This window comes from Theropithecus gelada, chromosome 9, assembly GCF_003255815.1.
Source record: "Theropithecus gelada isolate Dixy chromosome 9, Tgel_1.0, whole genome shotgun sequence".
Taxonomy (NCBI): domain Eukaryota; kingdom Metazoa; phylum Chordata; class Mammalia; order Primates; family Cercopithecidae; genus Theropithecus; species Theropithecus gelada.
In genome coordinates this window covers 96,257,608-96,278,730 of record NC_037677.1, presented here as the reverse complement: position 1 = coordinate 96,278,730, position 21,123 = coordinate 96,257,608, and the positions used below count along the sequence as shown (strand labels likewise).

The 21,123-nt window shown below is 41.3% G+C and overlaps 2 protein-coding genes across 6 annotated transcripts in view; one reads left to right on the top strand and one right to left on the bottom strand.

Moving 5' to 3' along the window:
* The window catches only part of LOC112631238 (cytochrome c oxidase assembly protein COX15 homolog), a 39,375-nt gene that overhangs the window by 11,607 nt on the left and 6,645 nt on the right, over positions 1-21,123 (top strand). For 2 of the 4 annotated variants that reach the window (XM_025396014.1, XM_025396017.1), the window contains exons 6-9: positions 503-584; positions 3,098-3,252; positions 5,144-5,257; positions 6,870-7,468. In XM_025396014.1, the coding sequence (XP_025251799.1) occupies positions 503-584; positions 3,098-3,252; positions 5,144-5,257; positions 6,870-7,001 (483 nt within the window). In that variant the 3' untranslated portion in view covers positions 7,002-7,468. Of the gene's footprint in view, positions 1-502; positions 585-3,097; positions 3,253-5,143; positions 5,258-6,869; positions 7,469-9,182; positions 10,828-21,123 lie in introns of those variants that run through there. The other 2 variants (XM_025396015.1, XM_025396016.1) reach the window with 2 other exon arrangements.
* Positions 11,426-21,123, bottom strand: part of ENTPD7 (ectonucleoside triphosphate diphosphohydrolase 7) — a 55,832-nt gene continuing 46,134 nt past the window's right edge. For both annotated transcript variants that reach the window (XM_025396012.1, XM_025396013.1), the window contains 2 exons: positions 19,996-20,157; positions 11,426-18,220 (listed from right to left, as the gene is read on the bottom strand). In XM_025396012.1, coding sequence (XP_025251797.1) covers positions 17,989-18,220; positions 19,996-20,157 — 394 coding nt within the window. In that variant the 3' untranslated portion in view covers positions 11,426-17,988. The remainder of the gene's footprint in view (positions 18,221-19,995; positions 20,158-21,123) is intronic.

Below are 21,123 nucleotides of genomic sequence, written 5' to 3'. Positions count from 1 at the left end.
CACTGATTAGTATTAGAAGTTGGTGGTATTAAGAATAAAAACATTTTATCAAAAACACTAAATGCAGGAATCTCTAAGCATTTTATGCAATTTCGATTCTGACTATATTTGCTAAGCACTAATATCACACACATGAAAATCCAGTCCTGATCTTAAGCTACATCCTTTCAACCATGATGAAGCATTGCTTCCTGAATAATGTAAATCATTCAGATTTTGAACAGATACGTAATGAGTACCTATGTGCCAATCACTAGGCTAAGATTGCTGTAGTAAAAAAGATGGCAGTTCCTGCCTTCACAAAACTTGTGGGGTAGAAGTATAATTACAATAAAATACAGTACATGTTGGAACAGAATATCTGCCAGAAGTACTTAACTTAGTCTAGGGGTCAGAGAAGCTCCGATCTTAATTTGTCACTTGGGTTTGGCCTTGGAGATCTTTGGTGCCTCTCATTGTTCCTGAAACACAGTTTAACTGAATGATGTTTTTTCTTGTTTAGTTGCCTGAAACCCGTGCACTCTTATGGTTGAGACGATTTGCTCATGGAACAGCAGGTCTGGTGTTCCTTACGGCTCTCTCAGGTAGGACTCAGCTTATCAAAGATGACCTGTTTGCATCGCACTCTAAGCTGGGACCTCTTGCCTAATGCTTTGCCTCGTCCTCCTGCATCTTTATATTTCCTTTTCACATCTGTTTCTCTCATTCCCACTATCTTCACCCACTGTTTCCTGTTCCTTTCTCTCTTCCAAAAATTCTATTTTACTGTCAATTGAACAAAAATATTGAACATCTACCTAGATCCAGATGGCTTAGGTTCAAATCCTGGCTTCACTACCTGTGAACTGTATGACCTTTGCAAGCTCTGTAACCTCTCTGGGCCTTAGAGACCTTATGTGTAAAATGGAGATTATGACAACAGTATGACTGCTAAATGTGAAATGTGTAGAATAGTTGTTAGCATGCAGCAAAGGCTACATAAGTGTTAGCTGTTACTATTATATAAACATTATTGTTATCATCACATTACATCAAGATGGGTCAGACAAAAGGCTTGCCCTCAGAGATGGTTGCAGGTGGAGAGTTGATTAGCACAGAGAGACCAACACAGGATTTTTTCATTCTTTTTTTTTGAGACCGAGTCTCACTCTGTTGCCCAGGCTGGAGTGCAGTGGTGTGATCTCAGCTCACTGCAACCTCTGCCTCCCGAGTCCAAGCAATTCTCGTGCCTCAGCCTCCCAAGTAGCTGGGATTACAGGTGCACAACACCACGCACAGCTAATTTTTGTACTTTCAGTAGAGAGGGGGTCTCACCATGTTGGCCAGGCTGGCCTCCAACTTCTGACCTGAGGTGATCCACCCGCCTTAGCCTCCCAAAGTGCTGGGATTACAGGCATGAGCTACCACACCTGGCTTTTTTCATTCTTTAAACCACACTTCCACCTCTGCTGCTCTCATTTGAGAACTGCACTATCCAGTAGAGGAGTCCGTAGCCTCATGTGGATATTGAAACTTAAATTAATTAAGGTTAAATAAAATTTAAAATGTAGTTCTTCATTCACACTAGCAACATTTCAGATGCTCCATAGGCACATGTGGCTAGGGGCTAGTGTATTGGACGGCGCAAATATAGAACACTTCCACTCTCACAGAATGTTCTATTGATAGCACTGCTCTGGAATAAAAATAATACTGATTCAAACCAATGAGCCACTCAGCACTTTTATTTTTGGCAAAGAGCATGAATTTTTACTTCATAAGGGACGTTTTAAAAAAATATGGAGTGGGTTGGGCATGGTAGCTCACACCTGTAATTCCAGCACTTTGGGATGCTGAGGCAGGTGGATTGCTTGAGCCAGGGAGTTCAAGACCAGCCTGGGGAACATGGTAAAACCTCATCTCTACAAAAAATACAAAAATTAGCCATGTGTGGTGTTGTGTGCCTGTAGTCTCAGCTACTCAGGGGGCTGAAGCCGGAGGATTGCTTGAGCCCAGGAGGTCGAGGCTGCATTGAGCTGAGATTGCACTGCTGCACTCCAGCCTGGGTGACAGAGCAAGACCCTGACTCAAAAAAAAGAAAAAAAGGCCGGGCGCGGTGGCTCATGCCTGTAATCCCAGCACTTTGGGAGGCTGAGGCAGGCGGATCACCTGAGGTTGGGAGCTTGAGACCAGGCTGGTCAACATGGTGAAACCTCGTCTCTACCAAAGGGCGGGCACCTATAGTCCCAGCTACTCGGGAGGCTGAGGCAGGAGAATCACATGAACCCTGGTGGCAGAGATTGCAGTGAGCCGAGATCGTGCCACTGCACTCCAGCCTGGGGGACAGAGCCAGACTCCGTCTCAAAAAAAAAGAAAGAGAAAAGGGAGTGTGACCCAAACATTTCTGGATTTTCTTTGATAATAAATAATAGATCAGACATCCATTAATTCATGAATACCCTCTTTATTTGTTTATCCAGGATTTAGTTTATAAGTTTTGGGATTTTTCTCACTTCCATGTTCAGTCAACAAACATTTATTGAGCATTTGGGGAAGACAGATAATGCACAATGGAAACATAATGTGTTTGATGATATTTAGTGCCATGAAGAAAAATAAATTAGGGTCAGGAGACAGAAAGTGTGCTAGGGGAGTACCATTTTATATAGGATCATCAAGCGAAATCTCTTTGGTAAGGTGACATCTGAGTGGAAGCTGGGGAAGTAAGGGAGCCAGTCATGCAGACATCTGTGGGAGAGCATTTCTAAAATAAATCAGTAGCACTCAGTGGCGGGGTCAAGAGGGCATCAAAATCACTAAGGGAATTTTTCTAAGCTAGTAAGCCTCTCCCCCTCCCCCCACACCGCAGCCTCTACTGCACTTCTCTAGAGGAAGCAGAATCTTAGGGTGGGAGCAGGTAAGGATGCAGAGATTTGAAGTTTCCATGGTGATTGTGATGTGTCTTCCCTGTTGGAGAACCTCTGTTGTAGATCTTTCTATTGTTCTCTGACTGTTCCCTTAGTTTAACTCAGGGATAACAGACTTTTTCTATGTCAGAACTAGTATTTGGTCTCTTCTTCTTCTCATTTTAATAAATACCATTTACCTTGGAATACAGGGGCTTTTGTGGCAGGGCTAGATGCTGGGCTTGTTTACAACTCCTTTCCCAAAATGGGAGAATCCTGGATCCCAGAGGACCTCTTTACCTTCTCCCCCATCCTGAGGAATGTTTTTGAGAATCCCACCACGGTGCAGTTTGATCACCGGATTCTGGTAAGTGTAGCTGGTGGGTACCTGCCAGAGAGCACAGGAGCCTATCATAGGCTTTGGGGTGTCAGTGAAGCACTGATGGCAACACTGACAGAGTAAAGCAGGAACTATACTTTCTGCTCTCTTTGGAGAAATTTTAGGACCATTTCTCTAATCTAATGTCTTTGTCCTCATTACTCACCCCTGTCCCCCTGACCCCCTACCCCAGCCAAATTCTAGCTTTCAGGACATTGCCAGCTTCTTAAAGTTCGAATGTGCCTTTTACCACTTGGCAAGTGATAACCTCCCTCAATCCTGCACCTACCTAGAAAGTCATTTCAGCAGAAATGTAGTTGAGTAGAGAAGAGAATGCAGAGACCATAGTTGCTAAGCACATAGCTCTCGGAGCTAAACCAGAAGCTCAAGGAGCCAGGAGCTTCACTAGTTACTTTTCATTCTGTTTAAGCTAATATGTTTTGAGGTTCTGCTATGGGCCATTTAAAGATTAGCTTGGAGGCCTGTGTGTGATGAATTGGAGCGGGGAAAGATGAGCAGTAAGGAGACTGTGAGAAGCATAGTGCTGCTGTGCGATGCCAGGGAGAGCGATGGAGATGGGGCCTACATGGTGGGAGTGGGACTTGAGAAGAATGATGCATTTGAGAGAGAATTTAAAGGAACAGAGGCTGGGCACAGTGGCTCACACCTATAATCCTAGCACTTTGGGAGGCTGAGGCGAGAGGATTGCTTGAGCCCAGGAGTTTGAGACTGCAGCGAGCTGTGATCACGTTACTGCACTCTAGCCTGGGAGACAGAGTGAGAGCCTGTCTCTTAAACAATTAAATTTAATTTAAAAATAAGAGCAGTGGACACAGTGGCTCATGCCTGTAATCCCAGCCCTTTGGGAGGCTAAGGCAAGAGGATTGCTTGAGCCCAAGAGTTCAAGACCAGCCTGGGCAACACAGGGAGACCTCATCTTTACAATAAATAAATAAATAAAGGAAGAGAGTTAATAAGATTGGCTGTCAGGAATGAAGGTGAAGAAAGATCAAGTGAAAGTCCAAAGTGTCTTCTGTAGCATGCCTAAAACATGACTTATAGCCATGGGGCCATCGGAATGAGTGTGGAGCTAGAGGTGGGAGGATGTCATCAGATGCAGGCATGTTGAGTGTGAGATGAGAGCAGCACATCCAGAGAGAGGGGGCCAGAGGACTCAGTTGTCCAATGGGGGCTGGGCTGAAGCGTGTTACCTGGTGTGGGCTGAGTCCCCACCTGCACACAGTATCTTAGCATAAGTAAAGCCTGGTTGAAATTGTCATTGTGGACAGCTCTGAAAAGGAAACGATGTGAAATAAATGTAGAAATATGATAGAAAACATTCTCCCTGATACCGTGGGAGAGGAAGGGGACCATTATTGCCAGTCCTGGACCCTTGTTCTGAAGAGATAGGAATGAAAATGAGACTTTAGGTCTTTTTTAGCACCAGCTGGCAGCACCAGCACTTTCTCCACTCACAGCCCAGGAAAATAATAACCCTCATGTGCTGGGGTCAGCCCTGCTTTAAGAATATAGGATTAGAGATACAGTTAGGGATAAGGACGCAAAGAGTGACTTAAAAATAAGAGGACACCCATATTGGAAAGTGGATGAGATCACTGAGAGCGAGGGTGTATGAAGTGGTACATACAGCATCTTAGGTGGATCCCTAGGTGATACCGATGTTTAAGTGGCAAGCAGAAGAGGATGGTGGAAGAGACAGCCTGTGGAGAAGTAATCACGGTGGGACTGCGGGGAGGTTCTCTGTGACTGGTACAGGAAAGTACTTCATGGTTGCTGAATGGTTCTAGAGGAAGTACATGTAAGGTGAGTAGAAACCTGGCACTTCTATCTAATGTGATAGAATCTTTCTTCCCTGTAGGGAATCACTTCAGTCACTGCCATTACAGTGCTCTACTTCCTCTCTCGGAGAATTCCCCTTCCTAGAAGGACCAAGATGGCAGCAGTGACTCTGCTGGCTTTGGCGTATACACAGGTATAAACCACTTCTTTTTGTTCTGACAGTATCCCCAATACAAAGTTAAAAAAGGGGCAGGGCACAGTGGCTCATGGCTGTAATCCCAGCACTTTGGGAGGCTAGGTGGGCATATCACTTGAGCCAGGAATTTGAGACCAGCCTAGGCACCATGGCAAAACCCCATCTGTACAAAAAAATAAAAAATTAGAGGCATGGTGGTGTTTGCCTGTAGTCCAAACTACTCGAGAGGCTGAGATGGGAGGATCACCTGAGCCAGGGAGGTTGAGGCTGCAGTGAGTCAAGATCACACTGCTGCACCCTAGCCTAGACAACAGAGTGAGACCCTGTTTAAAAAAAAAAAAAAAGAAAAGTGACAGACTAGGAGAAAATATTTTTCCATATTTATAATAAATTTAAAAATTAATAACTGGAAAATAAGTAAAGGATATCAATACACAATTACCACGAAAAGAATGATTAATGACCAGTAAACATGAAAAGCTGTTCAGCTTCACTCATAATCAAAGGAGCAAATTTAAAAAATAAATACCATTTTGTGCCCATCAAATTGGAAAAAAATGAAAAAAAAAATCAGGTATTGCCATGGGCATAGGAAAATGGATACCTTCAGATATTCTTGGTGAGAGCATGAGTTAGTACAGTTTTTCCCAGAGGGCAATTTGGCAATATCTTTTTTTATTTTTTTTGGAGATGGAGTCTCACTCTGTCACCCAGGCTGGCAATATCTTTTAAAAGTTAAATGGATAATTCTTTGGCCCAGCAAATGGACTTATTAGTGTCTGTCCTAGAAACAGTCCAATGCACAAAGACTTTTATATGAGAAAATTCATCATAGAATTGTGGTAGTGAAAAATTGGAAACAACCTAAACAGTTAAAAAAACTCTGGGCTGGGCACAGTGGCTCACGCCTGTAATCCCAGCACTTTGGGAAAGGCCAAGGTGGGTGGATTACTGAGGTCAGGAGTTCGAGACCAGCCTGGCTGACATGGCAAAACTCCATCTCAACTAAACAATACAAAAATTAGCTGGGCGTGGTGGCACACACGTGTGATCCTAGCTACTCGGGAGGCTGAGGCAGGAGAATTGCCTGAGCCCTGGAGGTGGAGGTTGCAGTGAGCCGAGATCATGCCATTGCACTCCAGCCTGGCAGACAGAGTGAAACTCTGTCTCAAGACAAAACAAAACAAAACAAAACAAAAAACAAAACTATGGTATATCCATACTATGCGATACTGCACAGCAGTTTAATAAGATCTCAATACATACCGTATATTGCTAAATGAAAAAAAGCAAGTGATAAAACAATATGTTTTTTAAAAGCACAAAACTATATATTTCTCTATAAACATATTAAAGTACAAGGGTGCAGAAACTGGTAACAGTGACTACTCTGGGGAACTGGGATGGAATGAAGGATAATTAAGGGGAATTTTAGGGTTATCAATTTTGGTCGAATTTCTTTCATTGTAAGCATATTTGCTTGTGAAATTAAAAATGTGTGCTCTGATAGGAGGATGTGGAGGTTTGTGTGTGGTTATCCATGCCTGGTCATTTTCAATGTGAACTTTGGGTTACTGCCTTTCCTATTGCCTTCTTTCCTTTGTGACAGGTGGGCTTGGGCATCAGCACACTGCTGATGTACGTCCCAACTCCTCTGGCCGCCACTCACCAGTCAGGCTCCTTGGCTTTGCTCACTGGTGCTCTTTGGCTGATGAATGAACTCCGAAGAGTCCCAAAATGATTCTTAGAGGACCAGCTTCTTGGGACTGTGACTGCTTTTGAGAGCTCTTCAGAGATCCTAAGAACTTGGGCTTTTCTACGAGATGACCTTGACATACCCAGTGGTTTCCAAATGGTCAACTTACTTGAAAATCTTTTCGTGTTTTGAGATAGTCACTGGATCAAGAATGCATTAAGTGTGGTTACCCTAAAGGTTCCCTGTAAATCTGCTTTTCATGTTGAAAATCAGTTTTAATGTAGAGAAAGAAATGTCTGCCATTTACTGCCTAACAGGCTTTGTGTCAGGTTTTTCAGTGTTGGCAAGCCCTTCGTTCTACATGGATAATTTCTGTCTCCTTGTTCTCCTGAGTCCTTAATTCTGCCTAAATAGAATTTCTTTATGATCTTAAGTTTACTTCCATTAGGTGAAGATTGAAAGGATAGGACAGACATACCCAAAGTAGCCAGCTGGTCTTCAGCAAAAAAAAAGCTAATGTCTTCTAATATCCTGATTTTCAGAAATGGGGAAATTGCAGATTTTGACAAGCTTAATGTGTATATGTAGCAAAATGGTTTGTAAGTACTTGGAAAAGGAGGTAGTCGCCAAATAGTTGCCTTTTTTTTTTTTTTTTTGAGATAGTTACTCTTGTTACCCAGGCCAGAGTGCGGTGGTGTGATCTCAGCTCACTCTGCAACCTCTACCTCCTGGGTTCAAGCGATTCTCATGCCTCAGCCTCCCAAGTAGCTGGGACTACAGGCACAAGTCACTATGCCTGGCTAATTTTGTATTTTTAGTAGAGAAGGGGTTTCACCATGTTGGCCAGGCTGGTCTTGAACTCCTGACCTCAGGTAATCTGCCCACCTCTGTTGCTGGAAGTCAGGGACCCCAAACGGAGGGACCAGCTGAAGCTGCGGCAGAAGAACATAAATTGTGAAGATTTCATGGACATTTATTAGTTCCCCAAATTAATATTTTTATAATTTCTTACGCCTGTCTTTACTGCAATCTCTGAACATAAATTGTGAAGATTTCGTGGACACTTATCACTTCCCCAATCAATACCCTTGTGATTTCCTATGTCTGTCTTCAATCTCTTAATCCCATCATCTTCATAAGCTGAGTAGGATGTATGTCGCCTCAGGACCCTGTGATGATTGCGTTAACTGCAAAAATTGTTTGTAGAGCACGTGTGTTTGAACAGTATGAAATCTGGGCACCTTGAAAAAAAGAACAGGATAGCAGCAATGTTCAGGGAACAAGGGAGATAAGACTTTGGACTCTTGACTGCTGGTGAGCCGACAGAACAGAGCCATATTTTTCTTCTTTCAAAGGCACATAGGAGAAATATCACTGAATTCTTTTTCTCAGCAAGGAAATCCCCGAGAAAGAGAATGCGCCCTGAGGGTAGGTCTATAAACAGCCACCTGGGAGGCGGCCGTCTTTTATGGTCAAGGGATGAGATAAGCCCCGGTCTCCTGTAGCGCTCCCAGGCTTATCAGGATGAGGAAATTCCCACCTAATAAATTTTGGTCAGACAGATGGTCTGCTCTCAAACCCTGTCTCCTGATAAGATATTATCAATGACAATGCATGCCGAAACTTCATTAGCAATTTTCATTTCGCCCCATCCTGTGGTCCTGTGATCTCGCCCTGCCTCCACTTGCTTTGTGATATTTTATTACCTTGTGAAGCATGTGATCTCTGTGACCCACACCCTATTCGTGCACTCCCTCCCCTTTTGAAAATCGCTAATAAAAACTTGCTGGTTTTACGGCGTGGGGAGCATCACGGAACCTGCCAACATGTGATGTCTCCCCCGGACATCCAGCTTTAAAATTTCTTTTGTACTCTTTCCCTTTATTTCTCAAACCAGCCTAGACACTTAGGGAAATAGAAAAGAACCCATGTTAACTATCGGGGGTGGGTTCCCCTGATACACCTCGGCCTCCCAAAGTGCTGAGATTCCAGGCATGGGCCACCGCTCCCAGCTAGTTCCTCTTTTGATAAGGATGTTAACATTACAAGGTCAGAGAGAGGAATGGAATCGACGGTATAAATTGGTTCCTGAGAGGGTTTCCTAACAACTTTGTAATAAGAAAAATATGGCCTTGATGGTGTAGTACATGGACATCTATTCAGATATTTAAACAAATTGTTGACTGCTGAATTAATGTGATTTTGGTCTCTATTGATATTTCATAGGGCTCTGTCTTATTTAACTTTATTTTTAAAATCAGTGATTTGGATGAAGGTATCAGGAACATCTGATTTGAGGATGCAGCAACCCAATATTGCTAATATAATAGATGACAGTGGCAACTGAAAACAGTCCCAGAGTGATGCCATCGAGAAGAAAGTAAACAGATTAGAAATATACTCATTCAAATTAAATAAGTTGTAGAAGTTTGGGCTGAAGAAACCTGGCCTTATATCATTTCATATGAAAAAGACTTGAGGATTTCAGTTGTCCTCAGGTTCAATATGAACCAACTAGTATTCATGTTGTTGTTATATAACACAGAAAAATTAGTGGTACTTCAGGTTTTATCAGTAGAAGTGTCACAGCCATAGTCAGAATACCCCTAACATGTTGCATTGCACTCTGGGTACCAAATTTAAGCAAGATATTGATGGCCACTAAGTGTGTATCCAGAAGAAGAGACCAGAATGGTGATGAGTCCAGAACCCTATCACACAGGGAATAGTTGAAGGAACTGGGGATATTTAACTGGAGAAGAGAACATCTGGGGAGAGAGCAAGATTCCTGTCTTTGAGAAGTTGAAGCTATCTCATGCAGAAGAGGGAATGAGCTTCCATTGTGCTGCAGACCTGGCAGCAATGGGTGAAAGTTGCAGGAAGTTAGTTTTAGTTCTGTAGAAGGCAAGAGTAAGGTAGACAAATCAAATGCTCTGGGGTCAGGCTGGTGGAGACAGTAACACTGGCGAGCAGGTGCCCCAGCTCAGACTAAACTACTGAGCTTTGTTCTGCTGCTGCTGCTCTACAGGTCCAGGGTTGTTAGATTTCTGGGTTTTTGTTGCTTTTTGAAATAAGGAAAATAAGTTTATCTTAAGTTTAGTTTTCCTTGGATATACCTAGATTCCATACAGTGACAAGATAAATACAAAGGGAGAACATCTGGATTTCATCCTTGACCTCATTTACAAAGCAAAAAGAGATGCTGGATTCAGATATAAATGTTAATTTTACAGTGTTTAAAGTACCAAATATTCTTTTTTTTTTTTTTTTTTTTTTTTAAAGAAGCCACATATCTGTATTTTTCTGTGAAAGCTTTCAGTTAAGTGTTGGGAACTAATTTCAAGATTTTAAAAAATGTTATGCAGGCTTAACATGTCTGAGAGCCATAAATGACCTAACGTTTTCCATTTTTAATCTCTGAACTAGGTGATCTCAGTTTTCTTTCAACTCCAGTACTCTGGAAGTTTCTGTGTGACCTGTAGTGTACCATTCTCAGGTAGTGATATGGTTTGGATGTTTTGTCCCCTCCAAATCTCATGTTCAAAGTGTGACATTCAGTGTTAGAGGTGGGCCTAGTGGGAGGTATTTGGTTCATGGGGGCGGATCCCTTATGCGTGACTTCGTGCCATCCCCATAGTAATGAGTGAGTTCTCACTCTGGTTGTTTACGCGAGAGCTGGTTGTTCAAAAGAGCCTGGAACTTCCTCCTCTCTCTCTTGCTGTCTCTCACCATGTGACACACTGGCTCCCCTTCCCCTTCCGCCATGATTGTAAGCTTCCTGAGGCTCTCACCAGAAGCAGATGCCAGCGCCATGCTTCCTATACAGTTCTATGCAGAACTGTGAGCCAAATAAATCTCTTTTCTTTATAAAAATTGTCAGGTATTTCCTTATAGCAACGCAAGCGGACTAACACAGGTGATTCTTAGCAAAACAGTTTGTCAATTTTTCATAAATCCTGGACCCTGGGTGGGCTTATGCTATTGCCTAGAAGAAATTCCCAACTTCTCTCTTAGTTGAATCTTAGAAAAATCCCAAAACCCAAGCCTCATATAAGACCAATTAAGTCACAATCCCTGGAGGCAGTAAAAGGCATATTTTTAAAGTTCCCCAGGTGATTCAAATGTGCAGACAAGTCTAGGGACCACCGGCTTAGGTCCTAATAGCCTAGTTACCTTAGAAAGTTCTTACTAGCTTATTCCCATTCCCTTCTAATATCCACCCTACCTTATCATTTGATCTGCTCTGTTGATCCTTAGTATGTTAGTAGGATATGGTGTCTTCTGGATAGAATCCTTCAAAGAAAGGGAACTGTATTTCTGAGGCAAGTTCCCATACTATCCTCTCCTGATCCTCAAACCCAGGTTCTCCTTAGTTAATAACTGAGTCAGCAGAGGGCAGTATGACCCAACCCAAAGAACCATATATTAATGCTTCTACAGTTCCCTCCAAGGAAGTAGCAACCCGTAAGTTAAGGTTTCAGATGTTTTACTTCATTTTTCTTTTATTACAGATGATGAGTACATTTGGAAAAACAACTGGTTGCATTTAGCTATATACCTGTATTATGCCACCTATGAGCTTCCGGTGAATGATGATTATCCTAGTTATTTTTTGTGTTTATGTTATTCCCAGCACTCCCAGTCACATATCAGATATTGAATTAGTGAATGCATGAATGGAAAATTAACAATTACAGATTGATGTCCCAAATATCTTTTTCAAAAAAAACAGTCATCACGTACCTATAGGATTAACTAGATCTCCCTTAATATTTTCAAAGGTCTCTCTGCACTGATGTCCATTGTTTTTAAAACATAAAGGAAATTAAAACACATGGCTTTCTTAATCAGTCAACCTAGAATTTTTTGTCTATAACTTAGACTGACAAATTCTATTGTCGTAAGGGTAATGATTAGCAACTCCATAAAGCAATGTTGGTTGCAGAGATCAACACTGATGATCATGATTTTAGGATAACCAATTTATCTACAGCTACCCTTGTGGTCCTGGGATGAATGGTGGGTTATATATCAGCATATGTAACACATATACCCATGTCCCTGCATAAGGGAGAATGCATTACCTCTCTAACATGCATCACACATTTTCCTCAACACTGACTTAAAATGTTTGTCAGTGAGAATTTTAAGAATTCAAAATTCAACAAAATTATTGTTTAATGTGAAGCAGTAGAAAAACATAGAGTCTTAACAGCTCCCCAAAGCAATGTAATACAGGCAGCCTTTGGTTTTTTGAAGTGTGCAGTGTCTAGTTGTGGATCATAATAAAAAGATGTCTTTCACTACACTCCACAGAGGCCATTGATCAAGGTAGAAATAAAGGGGGAGACACGGCATGTACTTCAGGACTTCAGCTAAAGGGGAACTGTGGAATGAGAATTTCAAATACAACATAGTAACTGAAATACTAGAAACCAAAGTGTGTGTCTGGGATCCCTTCTTGCAGAAGCTAGTAAGGGGCAGTCTTCACCAGCAGCAAGCGCTCTGTACGAGGGGCCGCTTAGGAAAGTACCAGGGCTGCCCTGGAGTGGAGAAGGAGTGGGCCACCAGAGGGTATACAGTGGCTGCCCTACTTTAAAAGAAGAGGCTCAGGAGCAGACATGTCTTTATGCTAGCCTGAAGTCATGCATATGTGGCTATACGCAGCCTGTGATTCAGAAAATTTTTCAACTTTGGTGTTCATAAAAATGGAAGCAATGATAGATTACATTTTAAAAGTGAAAGCCCTTGTAGTATGAGTAATGATTCAGTTTTATTAATAAAAGGATCTCCTTATTGCTCACATTTTCAGAGAAACAAAATGGTCAACTGGTGTGTTGTTCCTTCCCTGTCCCTCTAATAACAGTACCGACAAACTGGAAAATCATGAAATATTAGAGCAAAAGAGAAATGTGTACTAACACAAGAGAAGTCTGTTAGGATATAAGTAAGATTAAAGTAGACAGAGCAGGCTTAAAATGAAGTTTGAACAAGCCATCTGCAGAAATAGAAAACAGGGTAGATGGGACACCCAAACAGGGTGCCACAGCTTTCCAACTTAGATCCAGGGTTATGAGAGAGAGAGCCAAGAACACAACCTAAAAGTTTTCAATTTGAGGTATATTCACTCTTTGCTATTCTATAGTATTAATCAAAATATTATTGCTAATAATACTGTTGTTATTAATCACAACTTTTGGTTTTGAGTCGTAGTTTTTTAACAGCAATATTTTTTGTGACACCTGCAAAATTCTCACAAGTTTGACAGAGCCTATTGCCTGGACTCTGGCGCTAGTGTCCCTAAGAGACTAATATGGGAGAATTTGAAACATCTGCTATTTGTACCATAATTCTTATTCCCAATCAACATTACACCACATACCACAGCAAAAAGGACAATTAGATACTAGTTTTGAATTAATTTGAAAAGTTCAAAGACAACAAAAAGAAACAGCCCTCTGTTTCTGTAACAGAGTCTGGAAACTGCCCAAGAATTACAATGAAGTTCTTTAATGAGGCAGATGTAATAGGCATTTAACCTTCATCTGGGCTGTAGTCATCTAATGAATTGCTTGGATGTTGTAGTAAAGGAAATTGTATAAAATTGTTATAAAAAGATGTATAAAATTTAAAAGTACAAAAAGAAATACAGAAACTAGAGTAGATGTAGTGAAAACTTGGCACTATTTCTAACAAAGTATTTTTTTCAAAGTTGATTCCTAAATGTGAGCAAAGCAGTCATAAATGAATGTCAGAAGCAGTCGTAAAGATTGGGCATGGTTAATGGTGGCCAGCTGTTTTATAAAGAATAGATTCTGTTTATACTTGCAGAAAGATTCTGTTAATGAGCATTTCATTATAGCTGACAAAGTAGTTGGGGTGTCTGTGTTACACAGGAACCCGGGGCCTAGAAGGCCAGTCACTATGACTTTGCACATATTATAACTGCTCTAGGCCTCAGTTTCATCCCCCATATAAATCAAGGGGGTTGACCAGAAGACCTTTAAAATCCCAGCTTTAAAACTCTTCTGAAATTTATTGTGATTGCTATTAGAAACTCCGTTCCCACCAACCTTATCATCAGGGGTTATGGATAAAATAGGAGGCTTTTTTGGGCAGCCTGGTCTTCTAAACCAAAGGACAAAATGCTCTTCCCAAAATCATGATTTTTCTACCTTGTCTTCTGCCTTTAGTTTCTAATCTTGTCTAGCCACTTTGTTTGATAGATGAGAACCAAACCAGAGATGGCAAGTGACTGGCCTGAGGTACCAGAGCTAGTAAATGACAAAGCCAGAACTAGAATCCAGGTCTGCTATTCGTTAAGCCCACTGGTCTTTCCCTTAAGTGATACCACTCACTTGTCTCTCATCCCTGAGAAAAAGCAGAACATAAAACTGTGAGAAGCATCTGTTTAGATGATACCAGTAAGAAGTATAAATTATTTCAAAAATTTAAATATGGATGTGATAATAAATGTTAATGTCTAAAAAGACTATTAGGAAGTGCATGGCAGACATTTTTCAGCAATCACCGGACATGATCTTGAAGTTAAAGGACTCTCTTAGGATGAGGAGGGGGTGGGGCAGGATACTTTGAAAGACATTTGGAGAATAAATAGAAGATTGGTGGAAAGTAATGAAAATTTCCCAGACCAGAATAGACACTGTGGACTAATAGAGCAGGGAGGGAGAGAGGAGGGCACGGGTTGAAGAACTCTCTGTTAGGTACTATACTCACCACCTGGTGATGGGATCTGTACCCCAAACCTCAGCATCACTCAACATACTCATATAACAAACCTGCACTTGTACCCCCTGAATTTGTTCCTTTGTGTGGGAACAAAAGTTTCCCAGATTAAGGAAATTCAAGGAGCTAAAGTACAGAGAGAAAAAATGGTATAATTTGGCTTAGAGTTAACTGCAACTTAAGTGAATAAAATGCCACATAAATGGGTATTTTACATATTTTCATTATGTTCTTGTGACAAGAATTTTGGGGAAAGTGATGGATTGTGCTATCACAAGACTAAAAAGCATCACTACAAGCCACTGACTCCTATTTTGATATTTGTGACCTGTCTCAGTAATAACAAGAGTACTAAAACAGTTCAGGTTCATTGTCTCTGTTGAAGCAAGAGTGGTTGGTAAGATTCAAAGGAACCAGTGGAATGTGAATTTTATGACACCATAATTATCTTCATGGGAGAACCACCAAAGTGCAGAAATGCAAATAGAAGAGAAATCTTTAAAAACCAAAGGGTATGGCAAGATAGATTTCTGCGCCTATAAGCAAATTATTTTATTATAAGGAAGCAATATATTTAAGTAATTGGCACTCAGCAAGGAATAAGTGGCTTTTGTTTCTAGCTAATGAGATTTCATTTAAAATCTATTAATTGGGAGAATAGAAGAAACAAAGGAGCCAATACCAACAGTAACTATTCAGTTCTCCTGAGGGATATGATAAAATTTTCCTTCAGTACTGTGGAACTCCTGGAAGCCTTGCTCATGGTAATAAAGATAAGCCTAGATCCTATAATATTAAAGTAATGAACAGGATATATAACACATTAAACACTCCAAGACAATAAGAAATACATATATATTGAAAAAGTGATAAATATAGGTATCCTGAGATTCTCAACTATAAAAAGAACAGAGTAATATCAGTTTGAATAATACACATAAAATCCTTAAGAGTGTCTGGTACATAAGAAAGGTTTAACAAATAATGGCTATTATTATAGCCAGGATGAAGAATACTAAGAGCTTTCAAATTGGACCAGTCACTACTTCCCTGTTTCAAGTTCATTTTTAGTACATGAGTATGATCATTGTTAGCCAGTTAAGTAGCTTCTGATTAGATCTCACAAGAAAACCAAAGATAGTATATTGAAACCAAGATTAGGGTAAAAGAAAATGTTACCTGAGTAGGCAATGGCTAGCTAAAACATATTTTGACATTATTAAGCAGCGTTCATAAAGTTCATGGAGCACAGATAATAAAAGAAAATCAAATCAATGTAGAAGTCTTAAAAACCAAAGGAAATTGCTATGAAAGAAGCCCTAATGAAAGGTAAGATATTTCCAAAGGAAACAGAGGCCAGGTGCAGTAGCTTATGCCTATAATCCCAGCACTCTGGGAGGCCGAGGCAGGAGGATTGCTTGAGCCCAAGAGTTTGAGACCAGCCTGGACAACATAGTGAGGCTCCATCTCTAAAAAAAAAAATAAAAAATTAGCTGAGTGTGGTGGCGCACACCTGTAGTCCCAGCTACTCAGGAGTCTGTGGTGGGAGGACTACTTGAGCCCAGGAGGTTGAGGCTGCAGCGAGCCATGATATTGCACCACTGCACTCCAGCCTAGGTGACAGCGTGAGGCCCTGTCTCCAAGGAAAAAAAAAGGAACAGAGTCTTTGCATGTTTAGTCCATATCTAATTTTAAAACTATGCAAGACTGGTTACCTTCTTATCCCAACCAAGGATCAGTATACTTATTTTTATCTTAGTTAATTTCTAGGATGATCTTAATTTCTTTTTCCCTGTTTTATGGAGCATTTAATTCCTTTCTGTTCCCAGTATGAAATTTATTTTTGAAGAATTCTACTTTTTTTTCTTGGAAGCCAGGGACTTTTTCCCCTATTAATCTAATCCCAGAAATCAAAGGTGACAAAAAAGAAAATGCTTCCACCCCGGGAGCATATTTGTGGACAGGACATTCAAGGCTACATGTAGGAAAGGGTGAAACAGAAAGATTCCATATGGACCCTGATGAAGAGAAATCCTCGTGCAATTTAATGGCTAAATGTGGAGGAGAAGCAAAACTCTGGAAGGGTAGTGGGTGAATGGCTTTTCCTCTCACTTCATTAATGGAAGGGCTGTTTGTGACTGAGCAGTCTCTTAACAGAGGTTCTGAAAGTTGCCAGATGGCTTATTAACAGATGGTCTATTGCGAAGTTTAGAATTTGCTCCCTTTCAGACATTCCAAGAGTCAGAAATTGAGAAAACTTCTATTTCTCAGAAATAATTAATAAGAACTTTGATTTTATTGCCTTTGCCCACTCTCCTGATTCTTCCCCTTTTCTTTAAAAACAACTCAAATACATTCCCCAAACTACATACTGAGTTTAGCAGTGAAATAAAAGAACTCTCTTTGTATCTTCCTGTTTAAGGGCTCACAAAAACAGGCCTAGGGAACAGTGAGCTAAAATCAGACAAATCCAGGTTCCCAGTCCCCATCAGTTTCTCCATCCTGCTAACACACTTAAGGCTCAAAAAACAAAATTAATGCCCAAACAGCCTGTGAGGCACATAAAAATGGAAAAATTTTCTATCCTTGTCATACCAGACATCAGATAAGATACTAAAATCTTCCACAGACCATTCATTTAGAAGGGGTTCTAACCTTTAAAATCATGTAAAACATCAACAATACTATGACAGGGATCTTGGATCACACCCATGATGGCTTCTTTGTCAGGTAAGCAAGGAAGTTAATATCATTTTGGTGCCTGGAAATTCCTATGTGGTCCGTTGAACTGCAAAGATCTTGGATCCCTATTAAAGGCTGTGGATCTCCACATAAATGATATCTCTGTTACAGAGAAAGAAGGGGCTGCTGCACTTGCTAGAATGTCTCTGCCTTTGTATCAGATGCTACAAGTTTCATTTCAACCAGGCTTCCAGTGTGCCCAATGCCAAACTTCATGCTTTAGCAAGGGAAGAAAAGGTGAGATTTCAGGAACACACCAGACCTCTCAGAAGAAGGAATCGAAGCCTGCTTCACTTGGACAAAGCTTGGTCCCCCATATTAGCACCAATCTCCTGTCATTTAGTTCCTCACAGATTAAATTATAGCTTCTCTCAGAGAAGACCTGGGTACTGAGAAGGAATTATGGTAGAAAGTGAAGTAGAAATTCCAAGGGCAAATATCCATAAGGTCAGGCATCACAGCATCTGAGGCCATATAAGAAAGTGGAGGAATTCAATGAGCAGCAACTCGGGGGTGCTCAAGCTTCTCTAGTCCTGGTCCAGCTTCACGGCCCCACCTGTACTCCCATCATGGGCACCACCTCTTCAAGCCACAGCAAGTCCAATGGAGCTGAGGCTCGTGTTTGTCGGTGGTGAATTCGCCGTAGCCGCAGAAGGTATAGGACGATGGCCAGTAGCACCACCAGGATACAGGCAAAGAAGAGATAGTGGTTGTATACAAAGGAGAGACGGAACCAGCTACCATGGGCTTGTCGGACACCTTCCTGCCGAAGATCCCTAGGGAAGAATTAAGAATTTGTAAGTGGAAAAAAATTAAGTTTCAGAGGGAGACATTTACTCTGATTTGAAAGGCCCAGTAGTGTTATCACGTTTATTCCATCCACATAAACATTTTATGACACCAGGTCCACAGAGCAGGCAAAGCTGAAGAACATCCCCTGCCCCAGGAGCCCTTCTGTGTCTTCCTTCCCATGGCCTCCAGAAGGGACCTCCAGGCTTACACCCTCCAGAATCTAAGCCAAGATGGGAAGGCCTTTGAAACTGAAGCCCAAAAAACGAACAGAAAGGCTAGATTGGTCACCTGTAACATAAATCTTAAAATATGGTTATAAATACAGTACTAATGAGAATAGGGGATCCCCTGAATCCAATAAAGAAATCAGAGTGTGTCTAAATCCTTTTTTAAAAGTTGCTATGCAGCCAAGTGCAGTGGCACATGCCTATAGTCAAAGTACTTTGGGAGGGCAGGCCAGGAGAATTGCTTGAAGCCAGGAGTTCAAAACCAGCCTGGTCAACATGACAAGACCCCATCTCTGCAAAAGAAAAATTAAAAAATTAGCTGGGCATGGTGGCGAACACCTGTACTCCCAGTTCCTCAGAAGGCTGAGGCGGGAGAATCACTTGAGCCCAGGAGTTCAAGGTTGCAATGAGCTATGAACACAGCACTGCCACCACACTCAGCCTGGGTGACAGAGCAAGACCCTGTCTCAAAAAAAAATAAAATAAAATAAAAATAAAGGGACTATGTTTTCCCTAGGATCTAGGATATATCTAGATAAAGCTGTTACCTGATCAACCGTATGACAAAAATAAGGCAATATGAAAACCAAGTGCAATGGTCCACCTCGCTAGAACAGAAGCCACTCTTCAGCGGTCCAGATCCCACATCTAGTTCTGTCTGGTTTGACCTGCAGTGTTCTCCTAGAATGTGAATCTCTAAACTGAAAGACTTCATAAAAAATATGGATTTCTGCCTTTTCTGGACAGATGAGAACTGGCAAATGCTGGGACGGTGCTTGTGCGTGAAAGTAACCAGCCCGTTAACCGAGGTACATGCTCCAGTTGTGGGCAACCCCCACCTAGCCCATTTCCCTCACTTCTATCACCTGCCTGGCTTCTGACGGTATTGAGTTTAGAGGAATAGACATCAAAGATACAAAATTCATCTGAGTTTCTCTGAAATAGTCCAGGGTACAGAGTACCTAAAAATTGTCCCAAATATCTTGCAGTACATAAAGGTAAGGCATCAGGCTACCAGAGTTTGATGAAAGTAGCCCCACTAAAAATATCTCACATCCTTTATTCTAATTCTGACCCACCAAAAAGCCTTCTAAGTCAATGACACAATGTCTGGAGTGCCTTCCTACGTTATGAAAGATTGCTCTAGGCATCCCACCCCTGTTCTTTTGTCAGATGTGTTTTCCAGGGTAACCCAAGAATGACATTTTAGCTTGTCAGTATCTTGGAAGTGATTAGTAAGACTTCAGTCCTAAAGACTGATTTGTTGTGGGTAAACAAATAAAGCTGGATTTCTGAAACAGCAAAGCTGAGTAACAGACTCCAGACCAGTAATGCTCAACCTTCTTTCTGTTCGAGCATGCCTGGTAGTAATAGTGGCTCACGTGGAAGTAAAGGAGTTTGTTTTTGTGAGGAGGTAGCGAGGAAGGTCATTTAAGGCCTATTCTAAGCTGGTTAAAATAAATAAACTGATTCTGAGGCATCAACTGATATCCTCTGAGTTCAAGATACCAGATTGGTGAGTCTTACTTTACCTGAGTGGTAAGAATCGTGTTTTATATAGAATGGCTCCCAGCGTCCACTGAACCTCTCGGTCATACACCAGCTGGGCTGTCCGCAGGTTTGGGTAGTCATAGGGAAAGTGGAATCCTTCATGTAAGACTTGGTACATCCAAGCTGATTTAAAACACTGATATCTGTGTGACAAAAATAATTACATTTTAAAAAAAGAAAAGAATTCTAATACTTTCCTTTGCAATAAGCCACTGTGTATTCCCACCAGTTATTAAAAGACCTACCTCCTCCCGTTTCACCTTCCTCACCTCTAAGTGGGTTATTTCTAAGTCAGCCTGCTTATCTTGTGTTTACCTCAAAGGCAGTAATGATACTGTGGCTGTGTTCTTCTTTTTCTTTAAGAGTCCCTATCTTCAGAGAGCATATTGAAATATCTACAGATGTAATTATATGATGTTTGGGATTTGCTTCAAAACAACCCAGTTGTAGTAAGAGGGGGATTGTGGGTGGGAAAACAGATAAAAACAAAGAAGGGCCAAGAGCTGATAACTGTTAGTAGGAAAGCAGGGTGACAGGTTCACAGGAGTTGATTACACTCTTCTAGTTTTATTTATGTTAAACAATTTTTATTTTTTTATTCTATTTTTTTTTTTTTTTTGAGACAGAGTCTCCCTCTGTCGCCCAGGCTGGAGTACAGTGGCATGATCTCGGCTCACTACAACCTCCACCTCCCGAGCTCAAGCAATTCTCCCTGCCTCAGCCTCCCAAGTAGCTGCGATTAGAGGCACCTGCCACCATGCCCAGCTAATTTTTGTATTTTTAGAGGAGATGGGGTTTTGCCATGTTGGCCAGGCTGGTCTTGAACTCCTGACCTCAGGTGATCCACCCGCCTCAGCCTCCCAAAGTGCTAGGATTACAGGCATGAACCATGCTCCGCAATGTTAAACAATTTTTAACTAAAATATTTAAAAATGAAAGGACCAATGAACCATACTGGCAAATGTTATTTGCTGAAGCTCTGTGATAGTTACATGAGGGTTTATGTTGCTATTCTCTCTGCTGTTCTATATGTTTGATATTATCTATAATACAAAGTTTAAAAAAAATCATCACTTTTGGCCAGGCCCGGTGGCTCATGCCTGTAATTC